Source organism: Lutra lutra, chromosome 8, assembly GCF_902655055.1.
Source record: "Lutra lutra chromosome 8, mLutLut1.2, whole genome shotgun sequence".
Lineage (NCBI taxonomy): Eukaryota > Metazoa > Chordata > Mammalia > Carnivora > Mustelidae > Lutra > Lutra lutra.
Window position 1 is genome coordinate 87,673,520 of NC_062285.1, and position 24,782 is coordinate 87,698,301.

General features: G+C 44.7%; 1 protein-coding gene across 2 annotated transcripts in view; it reads left to right on the forward strand.

The window, feature by feature from the left end:
- GRIN2B (glutamate ionotropic receptor NMDA type subunit 2B) overlaps positions 1–24,782 on the forward strand; it is a 401,782-nt gene that overhangs the window by 333,041 nt on the left and 43,959 nt on the right. For both annotated transcript variants that reach the window (XM_047743465.1, XM_047743466.1), the window contains 4 exons: positions 18,212–18,414; positions 19,167–19,338; positions 19,555–19,708; positions 22,975–23,100. In XM_047743465.1, the coding sequence (XP_047599421.1) occupies positions 18,212–18,414; positions 19,167–19,338; positions 19,555–19,708; positions 22,975–23,100 (655 nt within the window). The remainder of the gene's footprint in view (positions 1–18,211; positions 18,415–19,166; positions 19,339–19,554; positions 19,709–22,974; positions 23,101–24,782) is intronic.

Consider the following 24,782-nt stretch of genomic DNA (forward strand, 5'->3'; position numbering starts at 1 on the left):
GTCGTAGGCAAAAACAGAAATTTTTCAAATCAGTTTGGCATCAGATCTCTTCGAGGGAACAAAAGGCATTTTCTTTTCACCAGCTAGCCGTAGTCAGGCAGGTGACACAGGGTAAATATTAAAATCCTCGCCGTATATGGTGATACATTTTATTATGTGGTCCTTGATTAATCCAGAGAAAACCCTGCCAGCCTTCCATCTCAGTTGCAGGGCCCAGGGTCCTCATGAACTTCCTCCCATCATGACCTCCACTATGCACCCTGCCTCTCAAGATCCCTTAGAAAATGAGAGTCCTAACCAGAGGTTTGCAAACTTCGGCATGCATCAGGCTGCTTAAAACCCAGATTCTTGGGTTCCACGCCCACAGCTGCTGATTCAGTCGGTCTGAAGGGAAGCCTAAGAATTTGCCTTCCTGACATGTTCCCGAGTAATGCTGATGCTGCTGGTCTGGGGACCACACTTTGAACACCGCTAGTCTCACCCCCTTCAGCCTCACACACACATGCCCAAGTGTGACGCACTGACGAGGGGAGGGAGCCCAGCAGGGACAGCTCCCTTTCCCATAAAGGGAGATTAAAGCTGTAAATGAAGCTGTGAGCAAAGAGGGAAGCTGGTCGGGACAACTCCTGGCACTGTCACCTAACACCATTGACCTACACCGTGTCTTTTGCCTCTCCAGATGTGTTCCCTCACTTCTCCCATTATAAAATGAAGGGGTCATTGGAGAGGAGCAGCTCTCAATCTTGTGGCCCATTAGAATCACCTGGGGAGTTTTTAAAATAAGGCTATTGTCTCCTTTATTTAAATTTACTATTTCATCCTGCTTAGAGATTCTAGTAGAACTGGCCTGGGGACAGGGTTCAGGAGTTGGCATTTATTTACGAGAGAGCGAGAGGGCACATGTGCGAATGTGGGAAGGGACAGAGGGAGAGCATCTTTAAGTCGTCCCCACACTGAGCACAGAGCCTGACATGGGCACAGCACTAAGATCGTGACCTGAGCTGAAACGAAGAGTATGACGCTCAGCCCACTGAGCCACACTGGAGCCCCCAGGAATCCACAATTTAATAGCTTTACAGGTGATTCTAATATAGAGCCTGGTTGAAACCTATCGATTCTCTCTAGATCACCTCCAGATCCAAGAGTCTGCATTTATGCCCCCCTCCTTTGGAATCCCATCATGGTTGTCTGTCCCCCCACCCTCTGTGCAGGCCCCCAAACCTCAAGCCTCACCTGACTCTTTGCCCCGACCCGTCACTTCTCTTTATGTGCGTGATGTTCTGTTTACTGTGGGGCACAAAGTCACTTCATACCTCATTAACTTCCTCTGCTTAATTAGGCAGAGGACAAGTCCCAAACAACTGAAGAATACATGGAAATTCACTGATGAAAATATAAACAACAAACGAGGAGCCCTTTTAGAACTCCAGGAAATGTGAGCTGTAGAAGCAGAGAAGGGAAGGGACCCATTCCTAAAAAGTGACTTTGATTTGTAAAGTCACACAGAGTTCAGTACGCCTTTCATTGAATGTTAGCTCCCCATTGTTTATTCTCCCGGGCTGACCCAACCCCATTTTATTGTGATTTCTACAGATTTCTCGCCTAGTTTCTATTTACAACAAGTCACTTGGGTGAAAGGAGTTCTCTTTCCTAAGTAACCTTTTACCCTTTCCATAAGCAAAATGACATAGAACTTGGAGGCAGTGTCCTGGTACTTCAGCTTTTCCCAGACACACTTGTTTGGCAGCCACCAAGATGGCGGACATGAAAGTAGTGGCTTTGCCTGGCAGGAGTTCGAGGGCTACGGGTTTGTTTTCCATTTTATTTAGGTACAGATATGGAATTTCCAAGAGCCAGTGGGATGTGACTTTACTTCACTTTCATTTTATTCTGACCCTTTGTGACATGAACCGGAAACACTAGAGACGACTTTCTTTTCTGGACCTCACTTGTAGCTTTAGTTGGTGGCCCCTTCCCAGTTTGATTGTCATTCTCAATGAGGTGCTTTGTTTTGTTTTCTTTGTGGTGGTTGCTATTGTTGTTCGTTCCCAATCAAATGGCCTTAGTTAAGTTGAGGGGGACAGTTTAGTTGAGGTGAGGGACACTGAGGCAATTTAGTCATTTAAATCCACCATGTGCTCTGGACAGGAGTCCAAGCCTGGTGCCTTTCTGCTAATTAATTCCCCATGTCAAGCATCTGGAAACCCGCCTCTTCTGCCTCATCTGAGTTGACTAATTAATTAAGCTATGTTTGTAAACAGGCATTTTCTCCCCCAGCACTTTTTTCATCATCTGTTTCTTTAGCCACAAGCTGGTGACCCCATTTAATGGTAAACTACCTGGCCAATAATTTTGCTCTCCTGCAGACTGAGAAGGTTCCATTTGGAGGCTGCCCAGCACTATGGAAGAATCCCAGGATTTGAAGGGAGGCAGATAAGGATTTCTATCCAATTCAGCCATTTCTTCTTCTTCTTTTTTTTAAATTCAGGTATTTTTTACTCCAGATATTTATATTTGGTATTCCAGCATACATACTCTTTCATACATTTTATTTATTTTTACTTATTTTCTTTATTGTATTATGTTAGTCACCATACAGTTCATCATTAGTTTTTGATGTAGTGTTCTGTGATTCATTGTTTACGTGTAACACCTAGTGCTCCACTCAGTCCGTGCCCTCCTTAATACTCATCACTGGGCCAACCCATCCCCCCGGCCCCCTCCCCTCTGAAACCTTCAGTTTGTTTCCCGGAGTCCGTAGTGTCTCATGGTTCCTCTCCCACTCTGATTTCTCTGTCTTCATTTTTCCCTTCCTTCTCCTAATGTCTTCCATGCTATTCCTTGTGTTCCACAAATAGGTGAAACCATATGGTAATTGACTTTTTCTGCTTGACTTTTTTCATTCAGCCTATCTCCTCCAGTCCCGTCCATGTTGATACAAGAGTTGGGTATTCATCATTTCTCATATTTAACAGAGAATCAGACTCAGCAGGGTTAAGAGACAAGGTCCCATAGCTCGTGGGAGGCAGAGTCTGACCCAAGTCCTCACACTCCTGGCCAGTGGGTTTGCTTTGAGATCAGGTATTCTCCTGACCTTTAAGAGAGGGTGTGACACTGGATTTTAAATTCTGGGGGGAAAAATGTTACACAAGGTATCTCAAGAGCACCGTATACAGAAAATGATGAGATAGCACCAATACTAAAGGTGTTGAAATACCTACTAGAGAAACATCATTCAGTACATGGAAGGATATGGACAGTTTAGCTTCCGAATTTCCCATTCCTTATCATCTTCCTCTGTCCCACCAGCTTTTGCTGGTTTGTGGAGGAGTTGTTAGTAATTTTTGTGATCCAAAATTATTAACTAATTCCAATAGCATTAATATCTCCATTTGGGCAGTTTGATGGACATTTGATTCTTACCAGCCCTGTGAAATTAATAGAATATACATAAGTACTTATCTTCCCACTTTGCCGACAAAGAAACTCGGATTCCCAGAGGCTTGGTGATGTGTCACATTCACAGGACTTCTCAGCAATAGTAGGGCTGGGCCTGAACTCACCTCTGTGTTCAGCACTCTTCCAACAGCATTAAAATTAAGAAGTACTTTTACATCAGCAAGGTACTTATTTATATTAAAGAACTCTAAAGAACTTTGTGCCATTTTGTCTTTTAATTTTACCTCTGTCATCATCTTGCTTCTAACTTCAATTTTGCCTAATACGTGTAGCCTTTTCCAAGGTGGATGTATTTCAGTTAACCTCTGCTGTGGAAGAACCACCCCAAAACTGAGTGGCTCGAAACAACTACCATTGTATTACTCACTATTATTTGGGGCAGCAATTTCAGTTGGGGATGAGCTGAGTGGTTCTTGGTTTTGTCTCACATGGCACCACTCATCTGCTGGGTTGACCTGGATAATCCAAAATGGCCTCACTCTCATGTCTAGCTGTTGCTACTGGCTGTCAGCTAGGGCCCATTCTGCATGTTTGCCCATGTTTGCCCATCCTCAAGGAGGCTGGCTCAAGTTTCTTCAGAGTTACCAGCAACATTCCAAGAAGGTAAGGCCCATTATACAGTCATTCATCAAGTCTCTGTATCACATATTTTGCAATTCTGTGGGTCAAAGCAAGTCACAAGGCCAAATCTAGAGCCAATGAGAGAGGGGACTATGCAAGTATGGATATTGGGATATAGGACTCATTGTGGGTACCACTAATACAACAACCTAACGTGAATGGCTATAAAAATAATATCTACCTTATGAGACTACCCTGAGAGTTAAATCAATAATGCACGTGTCTTGCTTTTAGCATAGTCCCTGATACATAGTGAATGCTCGGTAAATATTAGCTAGTATTATTAGCAGAACCACCATCATTTATTATTAGCTACCAAAAACAGGTTCTTCTTTTAAAATCCCACTCACTCGTTTGTTCAACTAGCATTTACTCAGTGCACACTGTGGTACTCTTCCTCATGCTAGGCATTGCAGATATAATAATAATAATAATAGTGCTCGCTTCGGCAGCACATATACTAAAAATAATAATAATAATAATAATAATAATAATAATAATAATAATGTTAATTTCATGCCACTGAGGAAATTGTAGTCTACTAGAGGAGACCAGACACATAAGCCACCAAATATGTGTGTTCTAGCAAGTTCGGTGATTTAGATATATACAGGGTATTTGGAGAGAACAAAACAAGGCTGCCTAACCCCTCAACCCAGCCTTGGGGGCATGGTGAGGAAAGTCTTCTTGGAGTAGATACCACCTACGTTGAATCCTATATGTTGAGTGGTGTCATTCAGAGTAAGATTTAAATAGAGAATTCCAGGAAGGGTGAAGCCATTCTGATAGGAAACAGCATAGTGTGTTATTATCAGATCAAGGTTAAGGCTAGGAACCCTGAAGAGAGAAGTTAAAAAGAAAGCAGAAAGGCCAGAAAGAAGAGAGAGAGGAAGAGAGGAAGGTAGGGAAAGAAAGGGAAGGGGAGAGAGGAGGGGAAAGCATGGAGAATAACTATGTACTCATCCAGGGAGGGTGGAAATCATTCTGTAGATGAAGGAGGAGGCACTGACAATCTTTGAAAAGGGTAAGGATGGGGTCAGATCCAAAGGATCGACAGGTCATGCTGGGGGCCTGGTAGAGGATGGACTGGACGCGATAAGACTGAGGGTGGGGAGACCAGGCAAGAGGTGGAATGAGAATGGAAGCTACTGTGCGATCCTTTCCTGCCACTTCTAGCTTCCAAAGCTGGAGAAAGGCATTTCATGGAGAAAAGGCATGACTTTGGATAGCATAGTCCAGAATATTCCAGAAAGACTGTTTTGCACATACTTGGCAGGTAGGCGTGTCCACAAAGTTGGATGATTCTGCCTCAGGAGGGTGGTGGAGCCCGGACAATCTTAGAAGGAGTGGTATCGCTAGGGAGTTAGTCCTCTAGTCCTGGCCTCTGTGAGGTGTGAGGAAGCCATTCTATGAATTCCACGGGGCATCTCCTTAGAAGCCTATCTTTCATGATTTTTTTTTCTTTTCTCTGTTGTCTAGTCTTTTAAAATTACAATGTATTTTCAATGACTTTGACCTCTCCTATTTGTGCTCCTTCATTGCCTCGGTGATTTTTATGTGTCTTTTCAATGTTCATGCCTTGTTTCTTTTCATATATATTCACAGCCTTATGTTGTAGATTTCCTGGATGATCACACTCTCAACTATGCTGCTTCATTGTCCCTGAAAACACATTCATAATTATCAGAGTTTACATTCAGATTTGTGGTCTGGAAAACATTGTCATTATACTTACACAATATGTTCCTTTTCCACAATCCCTCCTGTTAACTTTCTTTTCAGCCCTTGCACACGAACACCCTGCCACACTAAAAACAGCTCACTACAGTCTCACCTGATGAGGTTCTGGTCCAGTTCCGGCCCCCTTTTCTAGCTCTGGATATTTTGCACGAGAACCCAGTTTTCCTTGGGGTTGCTTTACTCAATGTGAAACTACTTGCATCATTTTCCTTAGCATCCCGAGATATACTTTGGAGGTGCACTGGCCCACCGTGTCCAAGATCAATGATCGATTTCTGTGTGTTTTCAAATAACCTTTTCTTTAAACATCTTAAACACATTTGAAATTCAGAGGAGGATCATGAGGGGGGAATGTGATGAAACTTACCAGGAGACAAAGGGCTGAACAAGCTGGGATCTGACCAGTAAGCAGTGTTTGAAAAGCAGTAGTATAATCATCGCTGGCTCCCAGGGGTCTCCCATGAGAAGTCAGTGCCTTCTGGGCGGTGGCACTGCTTCCATTCCGTGCATTTTATTCTCCAGCTGCTCTGCATTCCTAGGGCCTCTAATGCTGTGGCAGACCCGAGGCGTGCCTATGGAGAGCAGGACGGATGAGCTATTCTGAGTCAGTGCCATTTGCTGAGCATCATTATTACTCCATGCCTGATCCTGTTCTGCATCTTATAGAATACTGGAGGCAATACAGAGTAGTGGGGAAAAGCCAAGGTTCTGACATCAGATTGCCTGGGTTCACATCTTACTTCTACCACTTGCTTTGGCAGGGGGAGCCCCAAGACAGGGATCTTACAGAAACCTTCTGCTTAGGTTTCTAATGCTGAAGAGGGTTTGTGGAAGGGGTGCATGGAGAATAAAAAGGGAGATAGAAGGCATGGGAGGTTTGGTCACAAGGTTTGGCATGTAGGCCAGTTGGAAGAAGATGCCAAATTGGCTGACACTGAGACCCCGTGACTGTCCAAGTCACCCCCTCAAGGCCTGGGGGTCAAGGGGCCAGGCGGGAAATGCAGTCACAAGCCATTGTCAGACTTGACAACAGAAACGCTAGCTCGTTGGCCCTGCTTAAATCCAGAGCTCTGAGCTTGAGTGTAGGCCTCCTGCTTCTCCTTCCCTTGGCCCCAGGCAGGGGAGCAGTTGCTCAGGAATAGTGAACCCACTTCGTGGCTTCTGAGATTTTCACAAAAAGCTGATGATAGACACCACCATGAGCACCACAACTGCTGGCATTTCCTCAGGGCTCGTCGTGTTCCAGGCATTCCACAAAGCAGTGTATGTACATTATTTTATTTGACTTTTATCAAAATCCCATGGAGATAGTTTGAGTTATTCTCTATGGCCTTTTATAGGTGAGATAAACAATGTGTGATGAGGACTTGCTTTGATTATAAAGAATAGACATCCAACTTGAACTAGCTTAAGCAAAAGGCAAATTTATTACAAGGATAACAGGCTATCTCATCAGAACCCACAACAGAACTGTGGTGGGACCTCTAGAGTAGCTACAAGCTGGGACTCCGATGCTCTCAGATATCTTACCTCTCTGGCCGCTGGCTTCATTCTTCTCTCTCTTCATAAAAATCAGGTTTTTTCTTAGGGTACCAAACATGCTTGCCCACTGCATCTGAATTTTTTGTATTCTAGCTTATGCTACTGGGGTGACACTGACTTGGCACTCCTTTTGGCCCTAAGGTTACAAATCCCAGGGATTTCACCCAGCAGTCAGGTCCCCTGGCCCTGAGGCCAGGGAATGGACTGAGAAGTGCAGTCACATGACAGCTTCCATAGGACCATGCAGTTGGAAGAAACAGTGCACAAAAGGAGGAGAGACTGAACTAAGGGAAGAGGTCAGGGGAGAGAGTGAGCACAAAGAGTCAGGCTGAAGGTGGCAGGTGGGTAGAGCAGCAGGCATCCAGAACACAGAGTTTAAAAGGTTAGGTCAAACCATATGATAATTGACTTTCTCTGCTTGACTTATTTCACTCAGCATAATCTCCTCCAGTCCCATCCATGTTGGGTATTCATCCTTTTTGATGGCTGCATAATATTCCATTGTGTATATGGACCACATCTTCTGTATCCATTCATCTGTTGAAAGGCATCTCGGCTCTTAGGAGAAGCAAAGGAAAAATGAAGGAGGTGAAATTGAAGGGGGAGACGAATCACGAGAGACTGTGGACTCTGCAAAACAAACTGAGGGGTTTGGAGGGGAGCGGGTAGGGGGAGGAGTTGGCCCAGTGATGGGTATTAAGGAGGGCATGGATTTCAAGGAGCACTGGGTGTTGTTATACATAAACAATGAATCTTGGGACACTACATCAAAAACTAATGATGGATTGGATGATGACTAACATAACATAATAAAAATAATAATGATTTTAAAAAATAAATAAGTAAAAAGTAAACGGTTAGGTAACTTGTCCAGAGTCACACACAAACCAAGTCAGGACTCAAATTAGGCCTTTCGGACTTCAAAGCCTATGTACTCAACTAATAGGACAAAACAGAATGAGGTAGTGGAGTGAATGAATGAATGGACTAATCAATACATTAATACATTCACGCATGCATGCATCGCATCTATTACGTATATACACAAATACTTGTGAAGCCAGTGCTCAAATCCAGGAAGTTGCATTCGGAATGGTCAGACATTACACACCTCCCTTTCCCCTCACAGCTTCTCATTTGAGGATAAAGGAGGAGCGTAAGAAGAAGCCGACCTGATGATGAGCAGTGTTCATGACTGGAGCCTGTGGCCCGGGCCTCAAGAGCAGATGCTAGCAGCACCCCTGGCGTCCACTCACATCCAGCAGTCAGCAGCCTGGCTGAGCTGTGTTCTGGGGCGAGCCCATGTTCTGAGCGTATTGTACACACATCCAGAGCCCGGCGATGTAGGAGGGAGTTGACTCGGGGAAAGCAGGACGAGCCTGGGTACTGTTGAAATTTGACCTGTACGTCCCTACCTGCCTCCTTTGTGTCCTAGAGGATGGTGCAGGGCTCCGTTTAGGAGCTTCAGAGGAGGGCCTTTTTTGGGAACAGGGAGCTTACGGGAGATGGTGGAGCTCAACTCTCAGTGACTAAGCCCTCATAAGTCCCCAGATGGGGCTCTGAGGTTCATGTCCGAGGACAGGGGAGCAGCAGCTTGGGAGATTTCAAACACTTCAGGACAATGTGCTGAACCTTTCAGTCTATTTGAGCCTCTCTGTGGCAAGCTATGAACAAAATGCTCTGATCTAGAAGAATGAATGCCCTTTCTAAAATCTTCATCTCGTCCCAGGGCAGGGTTTATGAAGAGGGAACACCTGGCTCTTGGGGACTCTTTGGATTCAAGGCCTTTGCTAAATCTAGAGGGGTCACAGCATTTTTAATCCTTGTGGTTTCTGTTTTTATTTGTATGAAAATAGCACACAAAACCAAAAGAATTGCAAGGAGTTTACCCTGACACGTTGTAATGAATTGAGTTAAGGTTTGAAAAGTTGGAGTTTGTTCAGTATTTCCCCCTTGCCACTTGCAAGGAAAAAAAAACAAAAACCCAAAACAAACCAAAAACCCTGTGTTTCTGGGAGGAAGTTAAGCATGTTAAAGAGTTGTACCCATGTTTCAGTCGTAGGAGTAATAGTGATAATGAAGAGGGGGAGAAGGAAGAGGAAAACGGCAAATACTTGCACAAAGCTGAGATGTACCAGGCCCAGAGAGATGAAGTAACTCACCAGAGGTCACACAGCCTGTCAGTGCTGTGCCTCCCACTGCCACCTGCTACCGTCCTGTGAGGCCCACACTGCAGACTTGCCACAGAGCCTGTAGACACAACCATCATTCACAGTTTCTGGGAGGCTGGGGTGGGGGTGGGGGTGGGAGGCTACAGGGTTGAAGCTGCCTCCTCCCTCTCAGATCACAGTAAGGTGAGGAATAAAGAGGTCTGGAATATTCTCTTGACAACAGGGCGGACTGAAAGAAACGTGGACTTCTAGAGTCAAAGAGGTCCAGGATAAGACCCTGGACCCTCAGTGAGTCTGTGTTTTGTCTGTATTATGGGCATCACAACATTCCCCCTTCTGGGGAATTAGTGACCAAGGAACACCACGACTCCCTGTGAGGTTCCTGGCCCAAGGTCTGGCCCTGAAGAGCTGCAGTGATTCCAGTATTATCGCCGACTTCATTCTCGATTGCAGGCCTCATCCTTCTTTCTCTCTCTCTAGGCCAGGTTTCTCATCACATCTGTTCATGGAGTTATCTGAAATGCCCACAACTGTCCTCTGCTCTCCAGGAACTCAGAGGCTTCCAGCTGTAGCACCCCCTTCTACTCTAGCTCGCCATTTCCCCCTTCCTCTGCTCTCCAGAGCAGGAGACACAGAGGGCAGAACGAGGAGTCAAGAACAAAGATCTGTCCAAGGGCGATGGCTGGCGGCACGGGGTGGGAGGAATGCACAGTCCCCAGGGAGCCCCGGGCGTCAGGGAGAGCAGCCGAGACCTGGGGTGACAACTACTGGCTCCGTCTTCCTGGGAGACCCACACCAGGGCCAGGCGAGAGTGGCTGGCTGGACCTCCCCGAGGCCCGTGTGTCCCCAGGCTGCTGGTCCCCAGCTTCCTGAGCCCCAGAGGAGCCATAATAGGTCCAAGCGGTCATGGATCAAATTTGAATATGGAAATTACTTGCTAATGCATTTTTCAGATGCTGGTGTTCTAAACCTAGATATCACTGCGTATGTAGATGATTGGGAGAAGGGGCCTCACGCTCTGCTGCTGGCCTTGTTAGGTTCTCAGTGCACCGGATTTGCCATCACCACTTACAGCAGTGCGCACAGGAACTGAGTCAGTCCAGGGCAGCTCTATAATCAGGATGCTGGAGAGAGACAGAATGAAGAGAAGCAGTGTGTGTGGCAGCCTTTGCCTCCAAAGGCCTTTTTGGGGAAGAACACCAGAATTCAACCTGGTGCAGCCTTTGGAGGCTACCGGGTAATTTTTTCCCCTGGTGACAACACTCAATGATTTACTAAGAACACACTTGCTCAAGCCAGGACAAGGGACAGCAAGAAATAAAATAGTGCGGTCTCTGCCCTAAAGGGCTTAAAGACATATTCAGACATAGGGATTTGTATATCAAACTCCAGCTAGCATTTTAATATCACAGCAAGAGGGAGTGGTTGACCGACGAAAGTATTCCGGAAGATCAAACAGAGCTTTTTCTTGGAGCAAGGTGAGCAAGCTCAGCATCTTGGAAGTGAGGAGGACTGAGAAGTGTTGAGAAGGATACAGAGCACTTGAGAGGGATGGAAGGACTTCCCTGACAGAGGGAAGACTGAAAAACATGGAGGCAAAGCTACGTGTCCATCAGACAGTAGAGGACAAGCTTCGTGCAAAAGGGAGGAGTGAGGAACACATGAGAGTGGGGTAGATCTTTTGTTTTTAAAGTGGGAAAACCAAATGTTCCATGTATAGAGACATGAGCCTATGAAAGAAAGATAGGTAAAGGTAAAATTCTGTGCATTAAAAAAATATATAGCAAAAACAGAGACAAATCTCAGAGGGAGAACCATATTTCAAGCATGTCTGACAGATAGGGGATGACTATCCTGCCGCACCAGGAGCTCCCTACAAATAGATAAGAAAGACAAACAGCTCAATGGAAAATGCGTGAAGGATAAGACTAGAGGATAAAAGAGGAAAACCTAAATGCTAACAGATGTACAGAGGTGCTCTCACTCACTGCGAGCCAAGGAGATTAAAATTCAAGCAATTAGATGCCGTTTTTCTTTCCTTTGATTGGCAGACGTTAATAGTGTTAAAAATCTAGTGCTGGAGAGAACGTGTGCAATGGGCACTTGTGTTCTTTGCTGATAGGAAGTTCAGTCCCTACACACCTTTGGGAAGGTATTCCCAAAGAACATTTAAAAGCATAAATATCCTTTTATTTTGCTTGTTCAGATTAATGAGCATGAATGCTTTGGAAATATCAACATATGTATTTTGGTTACATTTATTTTTAGGAAATATCCTAAATATTTACTAATAGGGGCACACCTAAATGCATTGAGACATGTCCATTACTAAGGATACCTTGCAGCTGTTTAAGGGAGTTAGTGCTAACTGGGAGTAAGCCCATAATGTATAATGAAGTGGAAAAAGCAAGTTGCAGAGACAAGTGTATATTATGATACAATTTTGGAAGACACACACATGCACAAACACACATGTCCCCCTTTTATATATATGTGTATGTATTTTGTATAATATAATGGATGGCCATACATCAAAATGTCCTCTTGGTTCCCAGTGATGGGGAGGAGGGGCGGATATGGAGGAATAAAGATTGAGCAAAATGGGATACTAGCAGACACTCAACCTTTAGAAGTCTTCAGTGCTAAAATGAGTGGCTTTAGGGAAGAAAAATGGGAATGCCTTCCTAACCTCAGACTTCTGCTCTGTTAGGAGTCTCGCCTGGCGCGGCTTTGGGACAGAGTGGGATGTGTGTTCAGGCTGCCTGGCAGGCGCTGTGCCTGTTATTTTAGCGTGGTCAAGGAAATCACATGTAGTTTTAAACTTTGTATTTTTAGGACACCTGGTGGCTTAGTTGGTTAAGCATCTGCCTTAGGCTCAGGTCATGATCTCGGGGACCTGGGATAGAGCCCCGCATTGGGCTCCCTGCTTGGCCGGGAGTTTGCTTCTCCCTCTCCCTCTGCTCCTCCCCCTGCTTGTGCTCTCTTGCTCTCTCTGTCAACTAAACAAATAAAATATTGTTAAAAATATGTAGAAATGTTTAAGATTTTGCATTTTTAAAGTCAGCAGAATACATACAACAAGCAAGTGTTGAGTGTTAGAGCCAGATGCCATCTCAAACAAGAAACAAAAACACTTTGATTTTTGAAAAATAACCTTTGACACCTAAAGAGGCTCTCATAAGTGCTTTTGTTCTAGGATTTTAAAAAATTACTTTCTGTGCAGATGAGAGAGGCAGCCCGGGGAGACTGATGTCCTTTGCTATCTATGCAAGGACTACGGCAGCCTTCACAGCAGCTGTGCCCTGCCCAGGCCCTGCTCCCTTCTCCATGATGGCACACTCACCAAAGGGACAAACTCAGGGGCTTTCAGCAGGAACACGGTCCCTGTGGCTGCCTTTATTACGTGTGGCCTTCTCAGGGTGCTAATGGGTACCACTTTCACTAGTGGTAATGGAGGAAATCCTTTAGCAAAAAGGAAGACTTTGAAGTCTGAAATCACCACAGATCAGTTCTCTAGAATTTTCCTGAGCGGAGGCTATGGAATAATATGTGGCAGGTTTGTGAGGTAGACTTCCCTTTGAGGAGAAATTCCCAGCTGAACAGGTGTTCAGCTTGTACCAAGCGTACCAAACCAGAACCCCTAAAAATGACTCCATGTTTTTCTGAGGAAACTCATCAGAGATTTTTTTTTTTTTTGGGTCTCTTGAGAAAGATGATTTCAGTCCTCAAGAGCTCTTTTTAAATGTTAGTATGGAGAACTGCCTTTTTTATAGACAGATGTTGTTGGTAAATGTGCGTCTGGTAATGATGTTTGTTTAGTGCTTATCTCTGAGGAATTCAGAGCCCTTTATAGGCGTTTTCTTCATTATTTCCTCAAGGTTTTTCTTTTTCTGATCATATTTTAACTTCAGCTACAAATTCTTCATTCAGCTTTTCTCACTGTATTTTATTTGAAATATCTGCATTTCCGGTATTACAAACTCACACCAGTCCGGATATTCTAGGAAAGCATTTAGAAATTTCCCTTTTAGTGTCTCAGGCTTCTCTTTGTCCTCTTGCCGTTCTTCGTCACTCTGAACAAACCCTCCCATCTATAATATCTCCACCATACTTCCTCCCTTTTAAACAAGTTGTTGAGACATACTTATTTTTCCACACAAAAAGTTCCTATTATACCTAGTTGTTCACTTGTTTCTAAATGCTTGTCCTTGCCTTGAGGTAGTTCATTTGAGGTGATTAAACATGGCCTTTCGCATGAGCACTGTGTATTGGCATTGTGAATCTGATATTTATGGTGGAGGGCTCTTTTTCTTTTCCTTTTTTCCTCCCAAAACTGTTTCTCCTTTCAGTCCTGGGGAATTTGTGAACTTCTCTTCTTCATGGCAGTCATCCTTGAAGAAACAATAAAAAAGAATCATTACTTGAAGACAAGCTAATCTTTTTGTGTAAACAAACCCGACACTTCCCTCCCTTGAGGAAATAATCACATAAAACATTTTACACTGGATTCTAATCAGGTGGAAGTGTGGTAGGGAACCTCCGTCCTAAAAAGATTCTGGGATCCTGAGATTTTATGCAAGGCACCTTAGAAATCATTCCCTTATTCTACCAATATGGGCACTGAGACTCAGAGTTTTAAACAATTGTCCATGGTCACAAAAATACTTAGGGTTACATTCAGAATTTAGGGTAGGAGACAAGACACTTGAAAAATTAAAGTCACTAACTGCAGTAGTGAGTGGCATGAGATAATGAATGATTTGGTAACTCCGGGCCATGTGTGGGCTGGCAAATGTTTAATAACTGGGGGATGGGCAAGGGAAGCCCTGAATTTTGGTGTTTGCCAATTTCAAATTAGCCCCAGTTAATTTCAAACTACAGGTGTGACACCATTGACCAAGGTGTTGGGAAGGGATGAGTGCTATCCGTCTGGCTTTCTAGAAAATGAAGATTGTCCAACTAGAATGAACAGATCTTTAAGGAGGAGGAGAAGTGAGCTAGGCCGATTCTCCCCAACATCATACCTTTCAGCTGTGAAGGGCTGTCCTTGGTCTCTCTTTGGAGCAACTGTAGAACTTTGATCCTTTGCTCTTGCTATTGCCTGGGTGGATAGACTACTCTTTGCCTCATGCTCTACCACATTTCAGGGCCCCGCTCAAAGATAAGGATCTTCACCAAGCTTTTCCCCAGCCCTTTCAGAAATAATCACTTCTATTCTGAATCCCAGAGTACTTTATTTATACCTCTTGTTAGGTAATTACCAAAGCCTAATTTGATCTTCTTATCAAGAGATAGTGTCTTTCCCCCTAAACTGTCCTCACAGGACAGGGATTGCACTTTACTCCTTCAAGGTCAGAGCAGCAGTGCGAGTAGTGGGTACAACCCAAGGTCGGGAGCCAGAGCGTTCTGCTTCAAATCCTGCCATTGCACTCACTCACCATGACAGTGTGGGTAAGTCATCAAACCCCTCTGTTCTCAGCTGTGAAATGAGACATTAAATAATAGTCTCCATCTCACAAGCTGGCTGCGATGATTAATGAGATTTTTAGAATGTTCAGTGCCTACTGTATCCTAATCCCTTGCTAAATGCTACCTGGTATTGTTATGTGTAACATAGCCCAGTGCCTGGGACAGAATTGGCATGCAGCTGCTCTAGGTTGAATTGAACTAAAGTGAAGCAAGGAATGACACGGTTCGCTCACTGGGAAGCTGAGAAAAGGTATGCTAGTGGGGCCTCCGTATGCACGTTATTGCTGGATGAAGGAGAATGATCTAATAAATAACAATCATTTGATCGTAGAATTATAGGATCAACAGCTAGTTTCCCAGCTGTAGTATGATGGATGAGCAGCAGAATGGGATCATCTGTGCCCTTGCCTCACCCCATGTGCTAGATACTGTACAGCCATAAACATACCGTTTGTTATTGCAATAGCTCTTATAAGACGCTGTTAGTTGACGTGTCTCCTTTTAAATACTGTGCATTTGCTTTTCAGAAAAAATCTAAGTGCTCAACGTCATGTATAAATATTACTAAATTTCATTCCATTTGGTTTAGCCCATTCCAATTAATTCCTATCACTCCCAACCTTGATTCTGCAGTGCCGCAGTTCATCCATCCCATTTAGCCTTGTGCTATGTGTGGTTTTGTAAGCGTTGCTTCTGTTTGGTTTTAGGATACTCGATGCAGGCCACTTGTAAAGACAGAGTCTCTGGACCTGTCAGTTAAAGACCTCTTTCCCAGCTGGCACTGATTCATTAAACAATCTTTTTTTTTTTTTCTTTTTGGGGTAAATATTTTAAACTCTTTTCACATCTATCAAAGTATACAATAATCGATACTATGTTCCATGTTGTTCACAAGGGTGTCTTGAGAAGCTTGGCCAGAATGCTATCTCTGCAGCATTTTTGTCTTACAGAGAGAGTCAGTCCATTAGAAAAGGAAATGCTGCTGGCTTGTTGAAACCTGTTCCTGATTAACCTATATTAGCTCTCAATGTCAATAATCTCCTTTTCCACTATGAACAAAGGGTTCATATTTCAAAATAGTGATGTTAACACTGTCAAGGTAGATTAAGCTGCATGCATACCCCTCGACCATCTAGGTGAGAAGTTTGGACACATCCCGAGGGCAGTGAGAGGCTGTCGGAATTCTTAAATAGTGATTATATAACCAAGTGATGTTTTAGGAAGAGCCATCTGGCAGCAGTGTCCACAGTGCGCTCTGGGGGGTGGGGATGCTGTGTGAAGTTCAAAGTTGCCTGCAGTCATCCCATAGTGGGCTGCTGCACCCCTGGACTAGACTAACAGCAGTAAAGCCAGAGGAGAACAGATTTGGATTTAAAAGAAAAGACCCACAAGGGACTATTGAGAGAAGATGATAGGACTGAAAAATAAATAAAAATAGGTACATGAGGGATCCCCAACCTTTCCCCATCCTTGAACATACAGAAAATGATACCAATTTGGCCACTGGGATAAATAGGGCGAGCTGGAGGTGACCCAACATCATGGGTCCCCAGGGTGGGGGGTCTCCCTTCCCCCCAGTCCTGCCTCCCTTCTAACCGCTAGCTGAAGACATAAATATCCCCATATGGCTGGGAAGCTATTTGGATAATTCTGCTTGGGAAATAAGTACTCTTAGCAATATGAAGAAAAACAGACTTGCACCAAAATAGGACCTTCGGTTCGGAGAAGATGATACACAAAAAGGAAAGCAAACATTTGGTTCAGTGCCTAATTCTGAACACAAAAGTAAAATATGGCTTATACACTTGGAAGAAAACTAGCACCAAGGTTAATGACCAATAAGTCGGTCCAGGACACCAAGCCACTGTCCATGGTACAGTGATACAGTAGAACAAGGGCTGTGGCTATACAGACCTACTAGGTGTCTACTAGGCAGATGGGAGGGAGGTACAAACCACACCTAAGAAGTTACTCGGGAGAAACCCAACTAGACAAAAGCAGACACGAAGGAGTTTGGGTTTTGTAGGAATGTGGAAATCTAAGCCAATTTGCTTGAGAACTTATGAAGTGCTGCCCATTTGTTACTCCTTATTGATTTATGTACTTAATAATTAAGTAGTTTTGTAGTCCTGGGGCCTCACTTTCACTGCTAATTTGCTTTGTTGCGTGGAGGAAGTTATAGATTGGAAAAATGCAGGAGCTTACAGTCCATAATTCCTGGGGTAATTGAAGATGTTTGGTTATAGAAAATGAAAAGGTATAAACTCCAGGGCAGAGTGAGAACAAGAACCCACCAACAAAGTCCTGCAGATTCTATTACAACAACAGGAATGAATGGCTCTTCGAAAAGATAATGGGAGCCACACATTTCTCCTGGTGATTGGCCACAGGACCACCATGTGAATGATTCCAGGGGACACCCACTTCTCACACTGGAGCATGTTTGAATGGCGCTCCCTGAAGTTGGGGTACGCAGCCTGTGTATACAGAAAGACCTATGTGATTCATCCTGGGGCTCCCACCCAAGCCAGCAGATGCATATCTGCACTGACCCATGGCATTCACCACCACCCAAGCACGCTTCCTTCCCTGGTTAAGTGGCATCAGCCTCCTTTAACCATGACTTCTCATTTTCTTCCAATTCAGATCTACCCAGTTCTCCACAATGGCTTCCCACTGGACCTCTGTTACAAGCCAAAACACATCCTTCTGGCTCATTTGCTCTAGTCATTCTGTTGACCCTTCCAGAGCTATTTGCTGCTCTCACTATCATGCTCCTTGTTCAGTTAAGTGGGAAGAAAACCGGCAGTCACACAAGGCAGGAAACTTTGGCACCCTCCCAGCACTTGTACGGGCTTTTGTGTTAGCACTTACCATCTATCGCTGTAAACATTTGTTTACATTTCTGACTCCTTGACTCAATGTGAGCTTGACGGAAGGGCGGAAGGATGCCTCATTGAGCCCCAAGGTTTTGCAGGGTGCCCAGCACGTGGTAGATCCTCTTACCAATGTTTGGTATGTGAGTGAGCAAATGAATATATTACCTTTCTTACATACGGACATGGTAGACTCCTTTTGAGCATACAGGTTAAAAAGAATTTCCCCTCTATTACATACGATGCCTGGGTCTATTTACCTGGGTGATGCCAGGAGGGGCTGCTAAGGTCTCTTGCCAGTGGTTTCTGAGTCTCTTGTTTACCCCTGTGCAGGTGGGCAAGTGGAAAGACAAGTCCCTGCAGATGAAGTACTACGTGTGGCCCCGAATGTGTCCTGAGACAGAAGAACAGGAGGATGACCATCTGAGCATTGTAACCCTAGAGGAAGCCCCCTTTGTCATTGTGGAGAGCGTGGACCCTCTGAGTGGAACCTGCATGAGGAACACAGTCCCCTGCCAAAAACGCATAGTCTCTGAGTATGGCCCCTTCCCCAGTGCTCTGGGTGGCGTGGGATAGGCAGATCTGATAACAGCTGTCAGCACCTGCCTGGGTAGGGACCTGAGGCATTGAATGAATTGGGCACCACGTCGAATTTTCAGTTACTACTGGGCAGTGAATTGCTGAGCAGCCCTGTGGTTCTGTCCAGATCATGACCTGAGAGACTTACTGTGAACTATGCTCACATAGCTCTGTCCTTGCCTGGTCTCAACAACTGGAATGTCCAATTTATAGCAATTTAAATTTGCATTGGTGTTGAACCATGTTTCCTTGAGCCATTGTGCCCTGAAATTTTGAGATTTTGAAACATTTTTGGCAATAGGTAAAAATAAGCTGTGATCCCATTAGAAGTCAGATAATGGTTCTCTTGGTGAGGGTGGGAAATGCCTGGAAGAGAAAATAAAAGGGGAATTTTTCTGTCTCTCGATTTGGTGCTGGTTAAATGGGTACGTTCAGAGTGTGCAAATTTATCCAGTTGTACCCTGAGGGTCTGTGCACATTCCTGAGGTACATTACACTTTAAAGGAGCACTAAAAATTGTGAGAAAACACAGTTCAGTGTGATAAGCTAATGAAAGACCCGCAGTTCTGTGGTCTCATTTATTTCCTCACTCAGGGCTGGTACACATTGTGCTCAGCAGTGAAGGGGAAGACCTGCTTTTGGGTTGAAGTTTTAATGGTAAAGGGTAATATCTGCCTTGTTTTGTTTTTTTGTGTCTTGCATTGGTTAGGAATAAAACAGACGAGGAGCCAGGTTACATCAAGAAGTGTTGCAAGGGATTCTGTATTGACATCCTTAAGAAAATTTCTAAATCTGTGAAGTTCACCTATGATCTCTACCTGGTTACCAATGGCAAGCACGGGAAGAAGATCAATGGAACCTGGAACGGTATGATTGGAGAGGTAAGTGTCCAGAGCGCCAGGGCCATTTCTGCTTTTCATTTATTATGTTTCATGTCAATACAAAAAAAAAAAAAATGCTCCTTTATAAATTTGAGAAAAGAGAAAATAATAAATAGACTTCCTGTTCCCGCTCTACTAAGGAAACCCCTGCTGGGCTCTGTTTCCCTTGCATTGGCCCCTTGCCTTCCTAATTGGAGCATTGTGCCTTTGTCTCAGGTGGTCATGAAGAGGGCCTACATGGCGGTGGGATCGCTCACCATCAATGAGGAGCGATCCGAGGTGGTCGACTTCTCTGTGCCCTTCATAGAGACTGGCATCAGTGTCATGGTGTCACGCAGCAATGGGACTGTCTCACCTTCTGCCTTCTTGGGTAAGTGACACGCTGGCCGGCATGAAGCAGGCCAAGATTTGGGGGAGGAACACGTGACCAGGCTCTCTCAGCCAGGAGGTGGTTTGCTAGGGGAGCTTAATTTGGGGGACTTTCAAAATCAGTTATTCTCCAACATGAAAACCGAAGACACCCAAAACCAGTGGGACAGCATAAGACCCCGTAAGAAAACAGTGCTGGGCTGGCAGTCAGGGCTCCTCCTCTAGTCCCATTTCTGCTGCTCACTTATCACTTGACCCTGAAACAATGTGCTCCATCCTGGGCCTCAGTTTCCCTCATCCATAGAAGAAGCCATTTCAACCAGCTAATCTCTGAGGCTACTTCCTGCTTTAATAATTTCTAATTCTTGTTATCATTGAAATACCTTTTTAATGATCTTCAAGAATTGAGTTCCACACTCCCAAAAGAGGTTTTCTGATTTTACCTGGTTTTTCTGAGCTTTGCCAGATACAATAGATCCGACGTTTGCTTTCACTCAACCCTGTCCTTCTTCGTGCCGTTCTTTACTTCTCTACTCTACAGCATCAATTTTGTGTCAAAAGCTTTAGATGTGATATAAGACCTGGTGAAATAAGGCCAAGATTTCAATTAGATGAGCTCCTCTGTGAGCTCATACCCCATATTTTTTGCAGGGGCCATGAGAGCAGAGGGTTGGAAAATAAAATGTCACCTTGAGTACAGGACATTGGGCTAGGAGACAGGAGGTCTGGCTTGGCCATAAACAAGCCATAAGCCCTTGGACAAGTCACAGACTCCCTGAAGGACAGCAACTTTTTTTTTTTTTTTTCATGAGGATATTGAAATAGACCTTGACTGATGTTTCTTGAAGCTCTATCCAGCGGGCAGGGGGCAGGGGGAAGTTTTTAATTAAGGTACTATAAAGTGGAGTTATAGGTCCCATAGAAAGTTCCCATAAATTGCACCAGTTTCTCAGCTCGCCTTCTCACAGTGAGGCAATTCTGGCTCTGCCAATTTTATGTGACGTGTTATTAGAGAGCACACACACTATGTGCATCAATCCTCATAGAGGCTTTATGTATTTCATTTGCTTGTTTCCTTTGCAAGGATAATTGGAACATTAAGAGATACAGACGAAACTACATTCTAATTCTAACCCATCAGTACAGCACTCACCTCAGCTTCTGAACTGGAAGAGCCAGGGATATATCAGCATAGCCCTACAGTGACATAGCAGGGTGTGTGTGTGTGTGTGTGTGTGTGTGTGTGTGCGCATGTGTGTGTGTATGTTTAGAGGAGAAGCAGTTTTTGCAGGGGTCAAAGAAGCCAACATTTATTGAACATCTGAACACCTGTTAGGTGGTGGTCCAGGCATCACTGTACATCCTTTTGTTACATTATCTCATTGATACTCACTGGTAATATTTTTATACCCATTGTATGGCTCAGGAAACAGAATCTTAAACCCATTAAGCAATTTCCCATTGACCAGTCAGTTCACAGCTGGCAGATCCAGGATTAAGGCCCAGATGTGACTTCCTGCAGAGCCTGCATTCCAGTCTCACAGGGGCATTTCGGAGGGCAGCTCCCAAATCGGGCACTGGTGTGATGGGCAGAGATGAGGAAGGGATAGAACACAATGAGGAAGTATAAACTTTGCCCCAGAAGACCTCAGATTATAAACTGGCCCTGCCACTTTCTATATGGACTTGAAAAGGACCTTGACTCCAGGAAAATAGATATGGTAATATCATAATGAAAGGGCCATTCAAAGGATTATATCACACATATGGTCAAAGTACTTTCTTAAATCGTAAGAACCAATACAAATGTTTTTGTATTCTGTGGACAGAAAGTTGCCCTGGGCTCCATGGGGGGAAAAGGAAACCTGGAGAGGATGCTTTTACTCCTTGTTCCCTAATCTTAGACAACAGTGAAGTCAGGGTAGGACAGCAATCAGTGAGAACCGAGGGGACGGGGGGGTTTCCCTGCTCCACCATATAGAGGCTCTGAGTTAAACTTGCTGCCCTCGCATCTCGAGCTGCCACTGAAAGCTTTTTGCATTTCACGGTGGGTTATGGGCCTTATCAGGGTCCTTTTTAAATTGTTAAGTGACCAGGTTTTTAATCATTCCCTTCAAAGTGCAAAAGTAAAGTAGGTTTCAGGTAAAGAAAACAGATTCTAATTTCCAGCCAACTTCTCCCCTTTCTCAAATTCATCTTTATTAATGATTTGGGAAATGGAAAAAACAGTATGTTAATTCACATAGTTATGAGTTTACAATGTAATGTGACAGCTCAAAAGGCCAGAACTATTTTGAGACATAATTGAGGGAACATCGTACCATGGGAAAGAATAGCAATTGTCCCTTTTTGTAGGCCTTTGGAGAGGTGGTTCTTGGAAGGTACTGTTCAATTTCTAGATACCTCCAAGCCAGAGAGATTGAGATCTGTGGAAGGGATTCAGCGGGGATGATTCAAGAAATTAAAGAAACACGTGGAGAACATTCTTGCTATCTTACCTGGTCTTATCCTGTCAACCCTTTCTCTTGGTGTGAGGAAACAGCTCAAAGTTGTTTTGTTAATTACAGCCAAGCCATGTTCCCTGGTCATGGGCCACTTTCCCACTGTTTACAGATACTGACTGTCAAGGTAGATGGATTTTTTTTTTTTGACATTGACTTCTATTCTCCTGCCCTAATGATACCCCATATATACCACATTCAAGTGGATTGAAAGGTAAATGTAGGCTAGGAAGTTTAGGAGAGGTGAGGCAAGGGGGCAAAGGGTTACTCATTGGATGTGGTGATTACTGAATCCAGTCAAGCCTGAAATGGCGACTCTGTCTGTGGAGAATGAATTGGCAGGTTTGGAAGCATTGGTGAAAACTCCTCCAGGCCTCCATCCTCTGGTGTGGCCATCTAGGGGACAGCATCAACCAAGACCCAGTCCCCTCTGATTCACGTACCCCACTCTAATGCTTCTTACAGATACACATTTCCTGGCAATAGCAGAAATTCTGTCAAAAAGTTCATAGGCAAGAAGCTCTCCTCCTCGTGTGTTTGAAAGAAAATAGACCTTGACCTGCCCATCAGGGCAATGGAGACACTCAGACACAGCCCATTACTCCTCCCCGACCCAGGCCCTGACTCTCAGGAGAGACGCAACACACCTGTGGTTTGTTTCCCCCCACGAAATACGTGTTGCCTGAGCAAATGAGTATGCAGATTAATCAGAATCTGCTTGTTCCCTGTGTTAATTCTGAGCACTGATTTTTTTTCCCTTCCCCAGAGCCATTCAGTGCTGACGTATGGGTGATGATGTTCGTCATGCTGCTCATCGTCTCAGCCGTGGCTGTCTTTGTCTTCGAGTACTTCAGCCCTGTGGGTTATAACAGGTGCCTCGCTGATGGCAGAGGTAAGGTCGCCTACGGCTGTCGCATTTCTGCGCAGATGTCTCTCGTTCTCCATTCCGAGTCTCTCTACTCCTCATTTGGTGTCTGCCTGCTCCCTGACTTCCCCATTTCTGGAAGTGAACCCACAGCCTTCTATGTCAACAGCCTGACAGCTCATTAGAGGTCCCCCCAATTAAGAGGTTAGTCTGGATCTCTATGTCCCTTGCTGGCAGAAGCCTCACCCGGTGAGCCCAGTTCTACCCCTGGGCTGAGAGGAAAGCTGGCCGTAGATTCGTGTAGCATAAATGTGTCAGAGGAAATTCTTTTGGTAACCTTAGGCTGTGAGCAGCCTGTCTGAACAGATGTACTAACTAGGTAGATAAAGCCATATATTAAGACTAAAGAAAATTAGGCTCCCTGAGATAGATGCTGGGTAGCTGTGGCGAAGGAGTTCTCCACCTCTGAGATTCAAGTTCTCCAAACCTGTGACCCTGGCTCATCTGCCTCTGCCAGGAAGCACAGACATTGCGGGGCGGGGTGGGGAGGGGTGGAAATTAAATGGCCAGCAGATAGCACTTCTCGCCCATCCCTACCATTGGGGGCAGTCCAGTTTTCTGGCTCAGCGGGTCCAGAGATACAAGGGCTGCCCCTGTTTTCAAGCCATTTATGAGACTTCACAAAACATTTACTCGATTCCTGAAGGGGGGACTTGGGATCCCCGTAAATAACTCATCGAAACTTTTTGAGAATCCCACACTTAAGAACTACTACACTTTTTTTCCTGAATCTTCTCCCATCCAGAATGAACTTTCTTCTGCAATCAGACCTCTGGGAGGGAAGCCCTTTCTAAGCCCAGCTACACAAAGAATGATCTGTGGGGCACTTAGAAGACAAAGGTGCTTGCACCCCATTTTTTAACATTCTGACTCACTAATTCCAGGTGGGTCTTGGACCACTGCTATGTGTCAGAGTAGTGGTTTTGTACCTTGGTCGCAGTTAGAGTAACCAGCCACCACAGTTTAATAAGAATCTCCGGGGTTGCGGGGCTAGGCAGCAGTGTTGTGTCAGAACTCCCCTAGTCCTTCTCACAGTCGAGGCTTCTGAATCCCTGCCACACGGGGACATTTCCAGGTGCGGACCTACCTTCTTCGGCTCACGCATTCTGGCCTGGAAGTTTGAATGTCTTCACTATATGGTATGGTCAGGGGGTTTGTGCCCATGCTGAAGAGTCTTCTGGAAGCCATGAGCTTCCCCCATCCTGAGGGGTATGATTAGTCACAAGCGAAACATCTGAGAAACCCCTAAGTACATACATACATTGACAGCATCAAGAATGGAAGTGAGGGTGTGCTGTCCCTTCACCTTGAAGAAAACCAAGGAGGCAAAAGATCATCCAGCCACAAAATCCAAAGCCAGGGCTTTCAGTTACTTACTTACCAAGGGGCACCTGTCTTCACGAAGGATTTCAGCACGGGACCGCTTTAAATATCAAATCTCCGGGGCATTTTACAGTGGAAAGAACTTTGATTTATGAACAACTTTGGAGTTACACATCTGCTCCATAAAGTCAGGTCCCCATGCACAGATGTGTGCGCACAGTTAGATACGAGGCTTGACGTGTGTAGTCACTGATTTACTTGTCAGAGCAGATGCTCTCAAGATCATAGATCGCATCATAAGACCTGCGCTAATGTGCGGTGACACT